The sequence below is a fragment of the Chlorocebus sabaeus genome, chromosome 25, assembly GCF_047675955.1.
Source record: "Chlorocebus sabaeus isolate Y175 chromosome 25, mChlSab1.0.hap1, whole genome shotgun sequence".
NCBI lineage: Eukaryota > Metazoa > Chordata > Mammalia > Primates > Cercopithecidae > Chlorocebus > Chlorocebus sabaeus.
Genome location: NC_132928.1, coordinates 4,036,001 through 4,055,879, shown reverse-complemented (window position 1 = coordinate 4,055,879; position 19,879 = coordinate 4,036,001). Strand labels below are relative to the sequence as shown.

General features: G+C 35.8%; 1 protein-coding gene across 11 annotated transcripts in view; it reads right to left on the bottom strand.

Annotated features, from left to right (window-relative positions):
* Positions 1-19,879, bottom strand: part of ENAH (ENAH actin regulator) — a 158,938-nt gene that overhangs the window by 29,516 nt on the left and 109,543 nt on the right. For 6 of the 11 annotated variants that reach the window (XM_073011480.1, XM_037985502.2, XM_073011487.1 and 3 more), the window contains exon 4: positions 7,589-7,673. In XM_073011480.1, the coding sequence (XP_072867581.1) occupies positions 7,589-7,673 (85 nt within the window). Of the gene's footprint in view, positions 1-7,588; positions 7,674-12,509; positions 12,567-19,879 lie in introns of all 11 variants that reach the window. The other 5 variants (XM_073011479.1, XM_073011481.1, XM_073011485.1 and 2 more) reach the window with 1 other exon arrangement.

Genomic DNA, 19,879 nt, shown 5'->3' with positions numbered 1-19,879 from the left:
ATGGAAAATCAATATTTAGGGCTTATTAACATGATAATGTAAATACTGCTCCCAGCTGAACCAAACAGTAGTCTATGACTACATTTCATTTCTCATTCAAGTTCTTAGTTGTAGGTTTTAACTACCAAGTTAATGGCTGTTTCTCTAAGCAACACAATGCTTTCAACACATACAAAAAGTAAGCTTAAGTCACAGGCAGAAGGCCAGGCATGAGTGAGATGAATCTGAAAGAATTATTGAATAACAGTGTTTCCAGCTAGGGTGTATTGACTTAAGAAGTTTGTTCCACATGTCATCATATTCCAGGGTTTTCAGGCTATAAAAGATAAGGAGTGTCTACTGATACAGGAAAAGGGCACAATGCTGGAGAATATTTCTAAGTTCACAGACAGATGATTCAAGCAGGCAATTCACATAGCTGCAGGAGATTCTTACTATTTTCTTGTTCTGAAGGTAAGAAAAGAAAGTGTTGAACACTTTAAGCTAATTTTTAGCCTGCTTGCTGAAAAGATGCCCATCTAAATGGATTTCCCAAAATAGTGATTCAAGCAGAATATCTCTGGCTTCCCAATCTTGTGTGGCATGAATAATTCCCACCTAAATTGGATGGTTTATAAATTTGACTCTCATGTTTTGACCTCTAAAGCAAGACATTTGTGTAGCTTTCTAGGAGGAGTTTCCAAATTTATAAACTTTGCTTTTCCTCAGAATTACTGCTGCCAATTCACACACTGGAAATGCTCATGGCTCCTCTTCCTAGAGTCCTCTCTCCAACTGTTTTCTTCAGTCATTAATAGAATCGTCTGAGGACTTTTTTCAAAGAACGAGTGCCTTAATTCTGAACCAAGGAAAAATCCTGACAGACTACTTTAATTTTTCTTTTAAGCTAGGCCTGTATATTCTACAATTTGAAAGTTTCTGAGAATACAAATTTTATTCAGAAACAATTATAGTGCAAATGACCAGTATTATTTTTAAGCATTTAAAAAATATCACAGTTCCTCCCACCACCCAAATACCTATTTCTCTCCAAAACAGCTATCCCCAAATGTAAATAGATGCACAAAGCACCAGCCCACACTGAGATTTAAATATATATTCATTATTTCGTTTATGTTGACTCAAAGACATTTCTTGAAATAAGTAAAATGCAAGTAACATCAGTTCAAAATACATTTCACCTAGCTTTACCTGTAATGAATAGTGTTACTAGGTAAATAAGAGTGATTTCAATTTTAACAAAATGAAGTAGGAACAGTCTAGGAAAAATGTTCTGAGTTGTTAACATTTAGTAACACTGTTATTATTGACATTTCTCAGAAAATAAAATTACACAGATATGGTTTGATTGTATAACATGGGCATTTCACTTCACTATCAGTAAACAAATAAAAAATGGATAAAATGTAATCAGATAGCTAAGTTTTAAAATTACAAAGCTGCTGAGGCAAGAGCTGATACTCACAAGAGAAGGCGGTCAACTTTCGGTCCATCCTGCCTCTGAAGGCCAATAGGAGGGCTATACACTCTCATTGCTCCCACTGCTCAGTTCTGTGCCACAATTATTATTCCCCTTTTATAACTTTCAGGTAGTACTGGTGATTTGTGAACTATTTATAGATATTAACTATATTAAGGTTCTATGTGGAGACTAACATAGGACTGACTCATGTTTCTTAGAATATGTTTTCTCATCATGGCCAAGTCAAATATTAATTATATGAGCAGGAACCAAAAACTATTTAATAATGATATAATAATAAAGGGTATTGGACTAAAAAGAATTAACACTTAGACATTTACTCTACTGACTCTATTAAAAATAAAACTTAAACATAACAATAGTAATATATAACTTACAGAGCCAAATTATAAGACTTACAACAAAACAGTAATCTTACTAACGCTCACCACTTCTAATTTTGCTTCCCAGAAGCAATTATTTTCAATACTCTGGTACTTACCTCGTTTCTAAATACAGTAATTCATTTAGAACTATTATTTCCAGATTTTTCATATTTAGATGTTATCTACTGACTTCCTACTATACAAATGATTTAATTCCTACATCCCTAGCCCCCCAAAACTTTTTCTTCTCCATTTTTCCAATAAACTCATAACACCACTTTGGATACACCAATATTCACGTATCACATAATTCGCTGCTGATCACACTTACTTTCTAGAACAATTTCTTTCTTACTCTAGTGCTACCAAGTAGTACTTTTTTTATTTCATTCTTTTTCTATATACCTATCCCTACTTCACCCCAGACTCTCCATTAGAACTGTAATCCCAATCAACATAGTCCAACATAGCAGAACCATAGTCAGGTTTTTGTATTCTTTTGTTTTGCTTTCCCTCAGAAACACCCCGTCCGGAGCCTTCAGCCCTCCTGGCACCAACCGGCAACTGCTCCCTAGGTTTTGATTTCACCTTAGTCGAGCTGGGAATTGCCCATCTCTTTCCTAAGGTGGATTTCTTATCTCCTCGATGCTGTCATGGGTTCATCATTCTTGCTTCACTCTTTCATCTTAACAAAACACATCTTCCAATAGCTTCTTAGGAAGTTGTGCAGAAGAGATCTCCTCTCAGGATAGAGATTCTCTCAGGATTTTGAAGCTCCCCCACACCTTAGTCACTCCCACCACCCCTTACCAAGCATTTGAAATCTTACTTATTCCAGGACATTCTAAAATTTCACAGCTGGGAGACCAGCCTTGGTGGGAGGTCTTTGTATTTTTCCCAGTTACTGGGCTGGATTTTTGGCAGGCTTTTTTGACCTAGACCAGAAGCTAGCAAACTGTATACAGCCCTAGGGTCAAATCTGGCTACACTCATTTATTTCCATGTTGTCTATGGTGAGCTACAAAGGAAGAGTCTAGGAAATGACACAGATGGGCCACAAAGCCTAAAATGTTTACTACCTGGCCCTTCCCAGAAAAAGTTTGCGGACCTTTGATCTAGACGATCAATGAGTTCCAGCAAATTTTCTTGTTATTTATTTGCAAATTCAATTTCTTCATGTTTTTGTTCTCCTCCCCACTCCCCAAATAATAACAGAACTTCTATTATTTGGATGCTGAACCTTCTAATCTGTTCTTCTTACTTTACTTTCTTTCTCATATGCCACCTCTTAGTTTTAGGACTATTTTCAGAGAATAAATTCCTCAACCTTAGTTCTCAAAACTTACATTTCTTTCTTTTTTTTTTTTTTTGAGACGGAATTTCACTCTGTCGCCAGGCTAAGGTGCAATGGCACGAACTCAGCTAAATTCAACTTCCACCTCCCAGGTTCAAGCAATTCTTCTGTCTCAGCCTCTCAAGTGGCTGGAACTATAGGCGCGTGCCACCAGGCCTGGCTAATTTTTGCATTTTTAGTAGAGACCGGGTTTGACCATATTGGCCAGGTTGGTCTTTGGAACTCCTGACCTCATTATCTGCCCGCCTCAGCCTCCCAAAGTGCTGGGATTATAGGCGTGAGCCACAGTGCGCCGGCTCTTCTATTTCTCAAAAAAAAAAAAAAAAAAAAAAAAAAAAAGGTAAGATAGTTTTTAAAAAATGTTTCCAGGTTTACTTTCTTGTTCTCTGAGTGATCCATTTAAAATAACTATCAATTTTTATTTCATCAATGAAATATACTCTCCTGGTTCTCTGAAGCTATTGCATGCAGTATATTTTTAGGTTTTCTTCTGCTCCCTGAATTGCATCTGTTTCATACAATTTCAACTCTTTGTTTTGGTCTTTCTTTTATAGAAGTTGGCCTGAAAGGTTTGATGATCCTTGACTATCTGTTCATATTTATAAGTAGCACCAAAATTATCAGAGGCCCTTAAGTAAATGAGCTCCACTGGCAAGGATGAGTGTCAACATCTCTGTCTTCTCTTGGCCATGGCAATTTTCCCAAAGAGGAATCTTAGTTTCTTGCTGGGCTCTACAAGTCTGGCTGCCAGTATCTAGGAGCTGAGCAAGGGAAAGAAACCAAGTTGGCCAACTTTCACCTAATTCCTCTTTTCATTTGGCACCTCACCCACATCCTCACAGCTGTGAATTTATAATGCAAACTGATGTTTCTCATTACACATTCCAGTAATAGTATAGAAAAAGGCCAGTTAAACAGCCAAAGTTAACGGACAATTTCACTCAGTTTATGAAGTATAAAGTTGGCCTGAGGGTATTTTATTGTGCCTCTGAAGATAAATCAAGTTTTAAAAAATGATTTTTATATAAATAACCACATGAAATAAATTTTGGAAATATAATTTCTACTGGGAACCAAACTTCACACTAGATTGTGCTATACATCCTTCCCATTTGCTAGTCTACACAACCGGATCCAGTCATGCACTACTATCAGCTGAAAGAAAATGAAAACCAGTACTAAGCGTCTATATAAATATTTAGTATATATTTTAGAGTTTTGTAGTATCTTTTTTCAAGTATAGTTTAACCACAGGCAAAAACAGATTGTATGGGATATATGTCAAAGAAAAATGACAAATACCTTTCTTATAATTTGAAATTTACTAAAGTGATAGAAAGCAAGATGCTTTTTTAGTATATCACAAATTCAGGAAAAGAGTTTTAAAAAGCAATTTCTTAGCACAGTATATAAGGCCCTTACAAGGTGGACACAACCTCATCTAACCATACCATTGGTCCTGGAAGGGAAAGGAGGAAGCGTACTCACATTGCATGTGTGTTTGCATCTCCTTGTCTTTACACGCCTACTCTTTCTTCCTGGAATGCTTTTCCCTTCTATGACTGGAAACTCCTACTTTATTGCCTCTTTAGGCACAGCTCAAAGAGCACCTCCTCCATGAACCTCCCACCAACTCCCAAAAAACACAGAAAATCCTAGGCAGCAAGAAAAGAGTATGTTATCTTAATCAACTCAACAACCTTCCTAGGTAATGCCTTCCCTAGCACCTGGGAAGTCTCTAAAAGGCCGTTTACCAGCTAAATGTCAATAATTTCTCCTCCAAACTATGGTTTAGAGTGGGGGAAAAATTAGGCAAAAGTGAAGAAAATTACTACATTAAAGGTCAAACATATATTTTCTGTCTTATACCCCAAAACCTGCATATGAATTAATTCAGTACCAGAAATTTCTTGACTTTTTATTAGAAATTTTATTGAGATTTCAACTCTCAAATTAGCCCATAATGTTCACTGCAGAGGTAATACTCAAATGTAAAATAAACAATTAGGAAGAAAATACAAAATATTGTGTGATTAAGTTACAGGAATTCAGAAAAGAAGAACATCAGTGTGCCTGGAAAAGAGTTTACAGAAAATGACAATGTAGAAAGGATATGAGAAGAACATATCAGAAGAGGTGAATGCCACACACAAATACAGAGGGAAAGATGAGTATGGTGTACACAGAGACAGTCATGAGGGGTGAAACACAAACACGGGGTGAGTTCCTAAATGCCAGGCCAAAGAAGTAAACTGGATGCGAGGAGAGGCGGCCATAAGGAATGCTGAGCAGGGAGATGAGAAGACAGGAGTGTCTGGACTCTTATTCAGGTTGGTAGATTGAGCAGTCCTGTAATCTTCCCCAAAATTCTACTAAAATTCCAGAAACATCATTAAAATGCATTTAAATAAACCCATGACCAAGTAGAAAACTGAAGGTGGTGGTCATTAGTAGGACAAATTTCTCATGAGATTTCTGGAAGACAGAAAGGGTAGGAAAGAGTTATATGTTTAGAATTCTTCCCTAGTCTCCTAGAGATTAATATTCAACATCTCTACTTGAATATGTCCAGTAAAAACCTGAACCTAACATCCTCAAAATTCATCTCTGACATCCCCCAACAAGGCCTGCTCCACAGTCTTTCTCAACTATTAATGGCAACTCCATCCTTCCCACTAGTTTAGCCTAAAAACCTCAACCCCTTTCCTTCCCTCATACCCCACCATACAATCCACCAAGACATATAAGGATCTGACTTCTCAACACCCACTTCTATTACCTGGTGGAAGCCACCATTATCTCCTGCCTAGTTCACCGCAAAAGTCTCTTAACTGGCTTTCTTGTTGAGCTGCTGTCACAACCCTGTACCTGCCTCAAGTCGTCTCTCAATAGTGTAGGCTCAACAGAGCAGCCTGACTGATTCTGCTAAAATTTTAAGTCAGATCATGCCTATGTTCAAAACTGTATGGTGAGTCTCCTTTCTCTCAGAGTAAAGGTTAAATTCTTCACAGTAGCCTGCAAGGTCCTGCATGACCTGACCTCTATTACGCCTTTGACCTCATCTCCTAATACTCTCTTCTGCTCCAGCCTCCACGGCCTCCTTGTTTTCCCTTGTACACACAAGCGCCATCCTTCCTTAAGGCCTCTGCATAGAATGCATTTACATAGATATCTGCTTGGTTAATTCCTTCTTTTCATCTCAATGAGATCTACTACCCTGACCAATCTATTTAAACTCACAAGTACTGAGACTAATAAGTAATGGATGGAAAAATAAAATAAAATTACAACCAGCACTTCCCTCTGCCCCTCCACAACATACAATCCTCTTTACTCTGTTCCATTTTTCCCCATAGCATTTACCATCTTCTAGCATATCATGTCATGTTTATTGTCTGATGAGTTTAAGGCTTTTTGTTCCCTCCACTCCCTCCCCCTTCCCAATATAACTTAAGCACTTAGAACAAACAATGCCTGTGACATAAATAAATGGAGCAGTGGAGGCATCCATAACCCAGAACACATACTGAAGACGGTCAAAGCAGACATGAGAAGAGGAACCTGGGGAAGACCTAACTTGAGATTAACAAGTAGAGAGAACGGGAATGAGCAGTGCCACAATAATCAAGCTGATTAATAAGTATATACACTGTCCGCAGAACAGCTGTATGTACCAGCTCCTCCCCTGTCCTCCCCAACCCCAGCTCAATGGATGGAATGGCATTTACCACAGAAGACTATTCTTTAAAGAAACTGAAGAAGATGCCTCAGATGAATTGGGGCTTCCGGTGCAGCTTTAAGTAGCTCAGCATTTGTGCGGTTCTGAGGCCTGCCTGCTCCCCATCCTGGTACTCCAAAGGTTAGCCTGTCAGCCTACCTACTCTGCCCACTTTCAGAGAACTCCCAGTCATGGAAGAATGCTGCCCAGCAGAGAATGATTTTGTATTCTACTACAAAACCCTATAGTAATATCTGAAGATAAATGTGTTACAGAAACAGCCAACACTATTCTCAACTTTTTAGTTAAATTCGTCACATGAAAACCACAGTAGTCACAGATCACTTTATAATTACAAAAGTAAGACTTCTTGAACCATAAAACATTTTGAATTCTGTTAAGTGTATTTACAATATTTTCAACGTACCTTGAGTAGAATTTTTACAAAAAACAAAAAACAAAAAAAAACAAAACAGGTATGAAATTTTATAACATCTCATGTCCAGCATAACAAGTATCTGGTAACTTATTAATGATAGTTGCAAAACTTACTAATATAAGAATAAAAGTTGTGACTCTTAAACAGCTGACAAGACTTAAACACAGGATATTCAGTTTTGTCTTCTGAAGCATGAAGAAAAAGAACAAACAATAACTTGCAAATTTACCTTCTTTGAATTTCCAATTCTTCTTGGGATGGGCCATTTTGAACTTGAGCAGGTAGTTGTGAGTTTTGTCTAGGCAATGTTGGCCCTACAGAGGGAAAAAAACATTACAGATGAACATTATCTTCATATCTAGCTGGATAGAGGAGATAAAATCATAAGAATAACATAAAATCATCACATATTTACAAACGTGTCTTCTTTTTGTCTAGCAAAATAAAATATAAGCTTTACATAACACAGAGCAAATGAAAGACTGCAACATAATACTGTCATCATCTCCAGAAGGCTTACTTGAAACAAATGGAAAACATCAACAATAAGGAAAAAGAAACATTTATATATGAAGAGCTTGAGTAAAACAAGTGTTCGATGAGCATCTGAAGAGGCACCTAAGCTTGACATTTTCTAAGACAATGAGACATTCTCTTTGGGGTAATTATTCATGAAGTGGAGAGGGAAAACTTAAATGAAAAATCAGAATTCAAAAACTCACCTAAATAGAACACTGGAAATGAAAAACAGGAGAGAGAGAGAGCATGAGAACCTTATTACTAGACTCCAGTATGCTAAAGCATTTATCAAATTTGCCCAATTTAAGCTGCCATTTTTGTCTAATGGCCTAGCATTTCCAGCACTGGTGAAAACAAACATTTGCTAAACTTCCATATAGTAATTAACCTACTAAACTGAATTTTTTAATGTAACAGGTAATTTCAAGTTTTCATTTAGGGTAAGAAGGAAAAAAAAAAACTTGCATTCATACAACATGGTTCTGTCATGAGACACTAATGACCATCCATTCCCACATACCATGTACAATGCAGACCTGCTTTTTGCATCTTAGATAGAATGCCACTGAATTATGGGACATCTTAATGTCATTGGATATAAAAATTAAATCTGTCACAAAATGAGATAAATACTAGAGCTAATATATAATACCTAGCGTTAAAATAGAACAATCTTAAAGTCTAATCCAGTAAACAAGAAAGTAAAGAAACAGTAGTTATCTTCCACTCTTGGAGAAGAATATATGAGTAATGCCATACTACATGTATTTGTGAATTCTAGTGTACCAGCAAATGCTCCTAACAGATATTTTGAAAGATTTGTAGACAACTGGTATTTAAAAGTTACGAAATAAATGCTTCTGTGTACTAAATTCTTGTAATCTATGGGCTAATCATGCAAAGTATTTTATAGTAGTGGAGTAGATTTCACAACCAGAAGATTTACTAGGATGTAATGCAGTACTGGTGTATCACAAGTGTGGAAAAACAGAATTAACTTGATCTGAACTTACCTAACTTTTTTTCTCACCTCTTTACAAATGTTTTTAGATTAATCATTTCATTTGTCCTCTAAAGACAAACTGATGACAACTGCAGTGATATATTAGATTTCCTAAGACTCTGCTATTTTGAGAACCAAATAAAGGAAATATAAAAAAAATTAATCCTATGTAATCAATAACCAAAAAAAAAAAAAAATCCAAAACTTTTGAAATTAAATACACACGTAAATGTTTGTATAAATGAAAATACATGATTGCTGTCTAGCAAACAGACTAGAGTTCTTTTCTTGGGAAATTAAAATAATGATGTAAAAACAGACTCTCCCATTAGGCTATACACGAATGTTTAATACTTTACAGGGAAAAGACCTCTCTTCTGGGGACATACAAAGTGCAGGAGGTGGGGGGTAAATCTGAGGTAGCATGAAATTATTTGGGGAATGTACTTTATATATCCAAAGTACTAAATGTGAGCATTTAGCATGGGCAACACACATGACTATTATGTTTTAACTATTTTTAAAAATAATGTTTACTTGAGTATTTAGGTTGAAAGCCTCAGGCTGCTTAAATAATGAAACAGCTGAATGTGAGTAGGTTAGACTTGTTTAGCATCTACCTCAAAGAAGAATGCAATTGTACGATTCACATCTAGGACAGGTGTTATATATCAAAAGTAGTATTAATGAATTAAATTTGCCAATTAAAATCTCAGCTTTAATTCAAACTTATAGATTCAAAAAACGTCAAAATTTCAACTCAATCCTATTTATTTTATTTAACAGGTTTTTAAAAAACTAACACAAGTTTAATGTAACTCACAAAAGCTGAGAAAAGAACATCTTTTAGCAATTTACAGAACCTGCTTTGGAATATTTCTTTTTAAGCTTTTTAAAAGGTTACTAAGCAAATCTGTTCAGAAAGGAGATATTTTAGATGTGGGTAGTATTTTGTGGCTGTTATCATATAAAAAAAATTTACTACAGTTTATTACTGCAGCTGCGATGAAAAGCTTCAAGGAAGATCCTTTTAAAGTGGGGAGAATTCTGATCCTAGAACAACTCTTTAACAATTCTTTTCTACATGGTTCTTTGTGATGATAATGGATTTTTGGGCTTTTTGTCTTTCCAGATATCCTTTAAATGGGGTGTGTGTGTGTGTGTGTGCACGGAATCACTCCCCTTGGCACCTTTTCACATGTACATTTAATCTGGTTGTTCTGTTTGTTTCTTCTTCAAATCGTCAGGTTGCAGTAACTAGCACATTGAAATTTATGTGCATTTAAAAATTAATACAAACATACCATAAACATTAGAAGTTCCAGGTAAATATAAACTTAAGGTACACAATTACATTTTTCCTTCTTGTCAAACATTCTAATGGGCTATAAAATTGTTAAGTAATACCAAAGGCACCCCACATGACATGAAGCAGCAACTAGGATAAGGCAAAGTCTGTCAGCTGCTGCTGTATGTTCAGGAATATAAACATTACTTTACACAGGTCACATTCCTAAATGAGTATCTGTGTTCTCATAAAATGCAAAATAGGACTTTCATAACCATTTCAGTGGGCAAATGACAATATTTTATGAGCATCATGTGGTGGTTAACAGCCCTTTGGGGAGGGGAAAAAGAGGGAAGAACAACCAAGGTTAAGAAATCAGTGAACCTGCTTTGCTCTTTCTATGTTATCATAAAGAATAGCAGCTGTTTGAGAGTTTGTTCTCTCCCTCACAGCCAAAGATAGTGGCTGATCGTAATTTGTCCTCACTACAAGAAGAAGATATATAGCAAAGTTTGTGAGTTACTGTTTGTAACAGAGAAATGTGGCAATGTCACTGATACAGTATCCTATAAATGATGAAAATCAGATCAGGAGACTCTGTAATAGGAGCTACATGTCAGTCTTGCCTTCAATATTGAATTTTGGTTAAAACACATTTCACTTAATGTCACATTTTAATTTTCACAATTAGCCACAGACTATTTAAAAACACAGGACTAAAAGACAAATCGGTGTTATTATATACACAATACAATCAAGTTTAAACTTAGCAACGTGGTAATTATATTGTTTGCACACAGTTAAATTAAAGGTAATAATGGGGGGAATCTGCTTTTTAACACATTATTTTACAACTTTAAAGATTCACCTTCACTTAGGTCAAATCAATACTTTCTCTGCAATTGGGTAAAGTATCCATTATTCTGCGTATGGACCTCAACATATTAAGTAGAAAGGTATACAACACTGGGTGGGTTTTCAAAATGAGCTAAAGAGAGTTCTAATAACACAAATATCAATAATCACTCATGGCCAGTTCAAAAGATAGCCCGGAAAAACCCCCAGGAGGAGGCAGAAAAATGAGGAGAAAAAGTTACTGATTACACACTTAATCTGCAGTGTTTAATTGTGGGATCTCGGAGAGAGAGGAGGGATTTACGAACAGCCACACAATAGGTTCACTACTGTAACTGTGACCTCTGGAACAATCCTAAAATATAACTTTAAGTGACTAACAAATACATTAGCCTTTTCTTTTCTTTCCTTTTTTTTTTTTTTTTAAGAAATTTGCAACACGTACTTCTTTGCCTAAACCAGAAAGTACATACATTTTAAAATAATTCTCTTCATAGGTTAAAAAAAAAGTATCATTAGTATTGAGGAGTCACATTAAAAATTCTGAGTCACATAAAGTACATACACAGAGCTGAACACTTTATGTAAAATTGGAGCAATACTGTATATCATTTAATAACTATCTCTCATAAAATAATCTGGCTAGCAAGGTACACATGAGTCAAAAAGGTATATATGAGGTTTCTTTTCAAAGCTCAAGTAATTAAAAATAACTCTTTGGAACTTGGGTTTTTAAAACAAAGTTTCAGAAACAAATGGAAATAAAAAGAATTTAGACAAGGATATGTATCTATCTGTGTATACACAGATAGATACGTATCCTTAGGCATGTATCTTCTTATCTCTAATTTGGGGTGGCTAAGTGACATACCTGGTTTGTCCATGCAAACAATACAAATATGTGCACACGTGTGCATGAGAGTGAAAGAAAACAATCAGTAAGCCTAAATTCACTCTTAAGTCACAGATCTCTAACCTACTGAATAAAGGAGGCTGTCAATCAGAAATCAACCTATTAAAGCAAGTAATAGCTTACATCTGCCTCACAACATGCATATCTAAAATTAATTCAAGTTAAGCAAAAGTTCCCTTTGCTAAGGCACATTTACATTCCTCAAAACATATTAAGATGGACATAAATTTTTTCTTTAAATTATAAATCAAAAATTTGCTCCCAAACAAAATAACTAAAAACAAAAATGTACAAACAAACAAAAACCCCTCTCATTTGTGTTGGAAAAGGTGGACAAGAATAGTTTTAAGAACCTAATTCTAACTAATTCTAATCCTCACTAACAAGCCAACTCAGAGCTGACCAAATCACCTACATGAACCACAACAAATATCACAACATAAAAACAATAGCTTGCTATATATCCCAAATGTCACAAACCAGACTATGGCCTAAAAAAACAAAAGTTATGGAAATGCGCAAGTAGCATGTACCACAGCTTGAAAAAGTAATGTAAACATAATGTTGCTTACCACAGAAAATACATCGCAAATTAGTGCTGTCCTGGGTAGCAGTAACCTTGCTCTGGGCTGCAACAGACACCTTGGTGTTAGAAGCTTCGAAGGACAACGGGGCCATCTGAAGAACTTCACATAAACTAAAAGGTGCTTTGAAATGTTCAAAATGTATTTATACATACGTCCTATCTAGATCCTCATCCTGGAAGCTCTGTAATTTAATAAAAACGCATCCTCTTTAACATAGGCTCTTAAAAAAAATTTATGCAATCTTTTTTTCGTGGAAAAACCCTATAAGCAGCCATAGATCAAATGATGCACGTACAACTTAGTTATTTCCTAAGTTATATGGTCAAAGAGCACAACCAGCATTTTAGGGTTATATATTTTTTAAGTCAATGAAGATAAGGTAGAGGAAGTCAAGATCTATGGCCATTAGTGTTAATTTCACAAGATCTATCCTCTCATTTAGGAGAACTGAATCCGAAAAAAATTTAGGCTTGGAAGTGCTTAAGATTAACTCATTCCTACTAGCTGGAAAAAGACCAAAGCCATTATAAGCGGCCCACTGCAATAAAGAGTTTTATATTCATTGATACAAAATAAGAGTATCTTTGGTTTGCTAAAAATCAGCTATTCATTTTTTACCAAGCCACAATTTACTATTTTTTTCTCAATATATATACATACTTGACAAAATGTCTTATTAAAAAAGTGTGGCCAGATCAAACAGCCATTTATTTAGGCTATTTACATTAAATTTTAGCTTAAGTGTCAATGAAGTAAATTCTTTTTAGGAGAAAAAACTCAATGAGAAGGTGATAATCTATGAAAAGGGGAAGGATTTATCTAAAATCAAAGTGACACTCAAAATTGGGATGAGAAAAACAATACTTTTTTTAACTGTTACTTTAGTGACATCCAAAACTTTACATCAATAATTTTCTGTAAAATCTTAAAGAAATTCTTTTCAGCATGAGCAAGATTTTCTTTTTCCGTTGGTATTCACCAAGAAACAATTAGTGGTTAAAATGCACTGGGGCTTAAGAAAGCCCACATAAAGGCAAACAAGACAGTGCTTTAGATCTCCTCTAAGACTGTATTATTTAAAACATACAACTCGTGCTAACTAAAAGTTTTAGAAAAATCAGAACCAAACCAATATAATTTAAATAACACACATCTAAAAATTGTAATGTCTTAAATAAGATAATTTTTCATCATTTTTAGAAATTAGATTTAACATAATCCAATTAAGTCTTGCTTTGAAAATATTACATATACTGTATATTTTTTTTGCAAACACAAAATAAGATTGATAAATGTCACCTTTGCTAAGTACTTCCAACCACCCAATCTATTATTAAAGTTGCATGCACAATATTTATTTACAGTAATGACATAAGATATAGAAAGACCACAGGCGTACATATAAAATGTCTACCAAGCTAATGAGATCATTCCACAGGAGATAAACAATTTAGAATATTTTCAGTCACTATATTTTAAGTTTAAACTGTTTTTTAAAGATCTGTCTTACCGATGTTTGCAAATGGCTACTTCTATAAAACCTTTATTAAAGAAACATGCCTAGTCTTCAGGTTTTACCCTTCAGTTCCTTTATTCCATATTTAAAGAGGAAAAAAAGCCCCATAAGGACAATTTTAAAAACTTACAAGAAAAACCTGAGAAATTATCTCTTCTTTGACAGCAAAGAAGCTGCCACATCCCATTACCAATCATGTTGGCAAAAAGTCGTCTGACAAGTGTCAGAATGCAGGTAAATCATTATTGTTGCGTAAGACAAAATATTTCCAACCAAGAATTCCCAGTCTTTCTCACAGTTTAAACTATTAACATTCTTGCACTTCGTATCTTTAAGTATCTTCTTTCCAGACTTTAATTTCATACTATCATGTACAATATTGATCTAAATTCTGATAGGTTGCTTAAATTCTACTGCATTTGCATTTCCTGAAGATACTAAATTATTCATTCCATTATATGCATAAGCCTAACAGAACTTCCTGCTTAATACTGATGCCATTAACTCTTTCTTCATTCAGTCAGGGGAGCAGAGCAGAATAAGGGAAAGAACACTTATTGTCCAGGTTGAGTAAATTCAGTAATACGATGTTTTCAACATAGTTTTTAACACTAGCACTGATGTTACATAGACCTTACATTTTACCTATGAAAGGACATTTATCTTTAAGTTAGCCATATTAACTTTTTTTTTTTTTTTTTTTGCATGGCTGTCCCTTTATCGCTAATGCAGTTTTCAAACAGCCATCCTTCAGGCTTACCCCTAACTTTAACATACTTTACCATTAGGTGTTTTGTATGAGCCGGGAAATGCAGAAATGGTTGGGTGAGTTACCAGTAGTGGAAAATGACAGGCTGTTTAGATTTGATTGGCATGACTGTATTTTGTTATATATAATTACTATAGTAAACTCTGCATTCATGATTTTTACAACCAGCAGTTTCTCCTATTAGCAATTAGTCCCAAGGCAATTGATAATGGGGATATGACCCATCCTAGCATTGTTTCTTACGATTAACTGAGATAATGTTTGCTTAAAGACTGGCTTGAATCTGACTTGCATTCTCTGGAAGGCTGGTCAGTTGAGTGGGTGAGTGAGCACAACATCAGCATCTAAATTAGTGGTGTTCACACTTCAGACCATCAATAATGCCCCCAGGTATTTCTCACATGATTACAAAGTTCTATGCAATACATTTTTGAGACAGTGAAAGCAAATGTGTTTATGTTTGCTCAAAGGTATCTAGAATAGAAGGGAGGTAGATACTGCTGTGGTATAGTTGCTGCACTAAAAAAAAAAAAGTTACCACATTGCAGGGCACTGTGCTAGGAGGCATAAGGATTACCAACAGTAAATTTTATTCAAAGCAATGTATTTTTAAAGTGGCATTTTGAAACATTTTCAAAAATATTATTTCAAGTTTTAAAATTTGATAAACTTTTATATATATCAGGAAATGGAGCATCGTGCATATATGGCTATACAAGAAAATGTACCATCATAAACATCTTCCCCCTTTTTTTTTTTTTTTAACTCAACCTTAAGGCAAAACTGTATATATGATTGAGTTTTTTCCCATCCTTTATTTCTTGTAATCCTCTCTCAAATTATGACTCAAATGTATTTTATTCCCTTTTAAGCCAATATGAAAATGACTGCTAACAGTTGATAACTTGCTGACAAATTATTCATCTGCACTGGCAATAGTCTTAATATGTTCCTCAGTCCACCACGTTTCGTAAGCCATTTATTTTTAGTTGTGAAATGAATGGCCCTGCCTCTAGCTAAAGACACTTGAAGAGGCAACAAGAAGTTGAAAGGCCTATCATTTACCAATCCTGTCATATCCTAATGCCTCCAAAGGCAAGAGTAACCTGTGTCCTCAGGTTCACTGCTCTGCTTCCTCTTCCTGAACACAGATCAAGACTTGCCCATCAAATGCCCTCCTACCATTTGTTACTAAGGGCATTATTAAGCACGTGCTCAGAAAAACCACCACATTCTGGTAGAATGCTACTTTAACACAATTAGCTTCTATCAGAGTGTTTGTTGACTCTTTAATCAGTGCTCTTATCTATTCACTTACACAAACCAGAAATCCACTACCTTTTCTTTTACTCCTATTTAACCAATTTTCAAGTCCTGTTAATGCAACCTCGTAATTTCTCTCTCCAAATTATCTCCATTGCCACTGTTCTTGTTTGACGATCCCTTGCTTAGTCATGTTCAGGGTGGGGCAACTTGTATCCCAGAAGCTTAACATACATCAGTTGGGGCAGGGAAGAAAATAGTAGCACTTCAATAATTTTTCTCATCCATTTTACTGTTTTGAAAGTCTTATAATGTACTCAACATGTCAACAACAAAGTACATACATATAAATGATAAGTACATACATATAAATGATATTTACCAGGGGATAAGCTCAAAAACTGAGAGACCACTGACCTAGACAATTACATTAGCATCATCTAATTAAGTTGCCCATTCCAATCTTGGTATCTGTCCCCCTCCCCACAGTAGCCAGTGATACTTTAATAATTAACCAGATCAAATCATCGCTCTTAGTAAAAACTCTTCAACTGCTGCCCACTGCTCTTAAGATAAATACCAAAATCCAGTGCTTGTCCCCCATGTGATTGCCACATATCTCATTCAATTCCTACTGTATTGCTCTCTAGGCTCTAGGTACACTGTTCTCTCAATTTCTCAAACATGCTGTATCACCTTTCTTCTGCAGAGCCTTCCTGATACATGCTGTGCCTTCTACTTCTGATATTCTTTTCTTGGTCAACTGGTACGCCTCTTTTTGTACCAACTAGAACTTTCTGGCAGTTAACACTCAGAGTTACTATTAGCCCTCAGAAAACTAAAATAATTAGTTCTTCTTTCATTAGGAATCTCACTTCCTAATTCAGGTTTTACTGTACATGTTTTTTTCTGATTAGCCACTTCAAGAGATTTGAAAGGAGAGAAGCATAAATATAAAATTAGATAATATCCAATTTCCTAAGAAATATGAGGAATCTGTCTAAAGACTCTCAGGAGAAAAATTTTAGAATGATATTAAAACTATGCAAAAAGCTTCAAACTTATATTTGGGTACAAAAGAAAGAGGGTTTGTTTTGGTTTCTTTCACTCTGGATGTGGGCAACAGAGAGAAAATAAACCTGGAATAGCCTAAAAGGCTGAAGTTTCAGGGGAAAATGATAAAGGCGCCCAATTCCATAGGTAAAGGTGGGGACATTCAAGGTAAGACAACACCTCACATCATTTTAAGGAAACACATGTATCCACATGTGTTTATCCACATGTAAAAAACTGAATCTCCTTTAACCAAGATAGGGGTTTTTATTCTTTAAAAGTATTTTAAAAGACTTTCAAAGACCATGTCTGTTTTCTCCCACTTTTATAGGAGAAAAAAAGAATTAAGAGAAATACAAAGGCACGAGGTTTCTGATAACTCAACTAACATACTTAGGGGTGGGAAAAAATGAAGGCAGTGGAGGTAGGGCAATTTTGGGCAAGAAAACTGAGCCTGGACCAAGAGAATAAACCTCAGACATTTCTACAATTTGGTCAAGAATTCATCCCTGTTTACATTCAATCTGGTACTGAAAATGCTACACAATTCTCCTTTACATAATTTACCAAGTTTTAAAATGTTTATTAAAAAGAAAACAACTAAAGAATCTGAAGAAGGCTTCTTGCTTTGATTTTAATCACTTTAAAAATTCTTAAGATTTAGCCATTACTTTTCACTATACACCACACTCACACAATTAAAATGAGCCAATAACTAAAACTAAGAAAGCATGTCTAGATACATGAATACATGCTTTTTAACTAAGATTTGCTTTTCAAAATGCCATGCATGATAAATGCTACAAGATGTATGAGCCCTGAAAACAGTACACTAATTGAAAGCCAGTCACAAAAAAACTCACATATTTTATGATTCCATTTATATCAAACATCCAGAACTGGCGAATCTTCAGTGACAGAAATTATATTAGTAGTTGCCAGATGCTGGGAGGTATGGAGGAATTGGGGGTAAAGGGACAATGACTTAAGGGTAGAGGGTTTCTTTCTGCTGTGATTAAAAACGTTCTAAAATTGGCCAGGCACGGTAGCTCAGGCCTGTAATCCCAGCACTTTGGGAGGCCAACGCGTGCCGATCACGAGGTCAGGAGATCGAGAGCATCCTGACTAACATGGTGAAACCCCATCTCTACTAAAAATACAAAAAGTAGCCAGGTGTGGTGGCGGGCACCTGTAGTCCCAGCTACTGGAGGCTGAGGCAGGAGAACTGCTTAAACCCGGGAGCCAGAGGTTGCAGTGAGCCGAGATAGTGCCACTGCACTCCAGCCTGGGCGACAGAGTGAGACTCAGTCTCAAAAAAACACAAAATGTTCTAAAATTGTGGCAAAGGTTGCACAACCCTGTGAATATACTAAAACCACTGAATGGTACCCTTTAAACGGGTAAACCGTATGGTATGTGAAGTAAAGCTCAATAAAGCTGTTACGGAAAATAACAAGTGCCATGCTGTGCATCTGTTCTTCATCTCACAATTGTTTATAACACAAAGTTTAAAAATATGCCAATGCCTACTGCTTTTTCCATTTTGAAAAATATTAAGAGGTGATTGGTGGAATTTTCGGTATTTTTATTTTCTTCTTCATGCTTTTCTATACTGCTTAAATTTTTATAAATAGCACATGACTTTATCATCAGAAAAAAAGAACTTATTCTCATTTGAAAAACAAAATGCTATGGAAATTACAGTTCTGTTAACAAGAGTGGTTCTAGATGGACGGAGCTCTAACTGGCTCTAGTTTGTTTTTTATTTTGTTTTGAGGCAGGGTCTTACTTCAATTGCCCAGACTGAAGTGAAGTGGTGAGTTCCAGTGCAGTGGAACCTCAAACTCCCAGGCTTAAATGACCCTCCCACCTCAATCTCTTGAGTAGTTGGGACTATAGGTGCATGCCACCACAACCAGCTAATTTTTTAATTTTTTTGAAGAGACAAGGCCTCACTATGTTGCCCAAGCTGGTCTTAAAATCTTGGCCTCAAGTGATCCTTACACCTTGGCCTCCCAAACTGCTGGGATTACAGGATGAGTCACTGCACCTGGCCTAGCTCTAGTTTCTAACAAGAGAACTGGACATAAAGAATGAAGTGACTCTATGAATAACGCCAACATGACCCCAAATGTTTAGAAAGACTGCAAAGCCAGGACCTGAATACCCTTTCCAAACACCAGAGCTGGTTGAGAGAGGGCATACAGTGGCTGTTCTGCCACAACACTACTTTCCAGGAGGAATTAAACCCAAAGGCATTTTTTAGGTCATGACTCTCTCAGTACATATCCATTCAGGATGGTTCATCAAAAACCAGGACTGTCCTAGTTAAACAAAGACAGCTATCTCCTTTTCCATGGAATCATATTGCCCTTGCCCTTCTCTATCTCTCTGCACAATAATTTCTGGTATTTCAACAAGCTGCTTACCAAGAAGCAATCTCTATCTAAAACAACACAGGACAGCTAATATTTAAATGACAAAATTGTCCACATTTACTTTTTGAAATTCAAAAATATGTAAAATTCTATTAAAATAGTTTGAATACATAAAAATCAAATAAACTGGGTTTGTCTCACATGGGATTTACTAAATAGAATTAAAGATGGCCAGGAGCGGTGGCTCATGTCTGTAATCCCAACACTTTGGGAGACTGAGGCAGGACATTGAGGCCAGGAGTTCAAGCGCAGCCTGAGCAACGTAGCGAGGCCTCATCTCTACAAAAAAATTAAAAATTAGCTGGGTGCGGTGGCA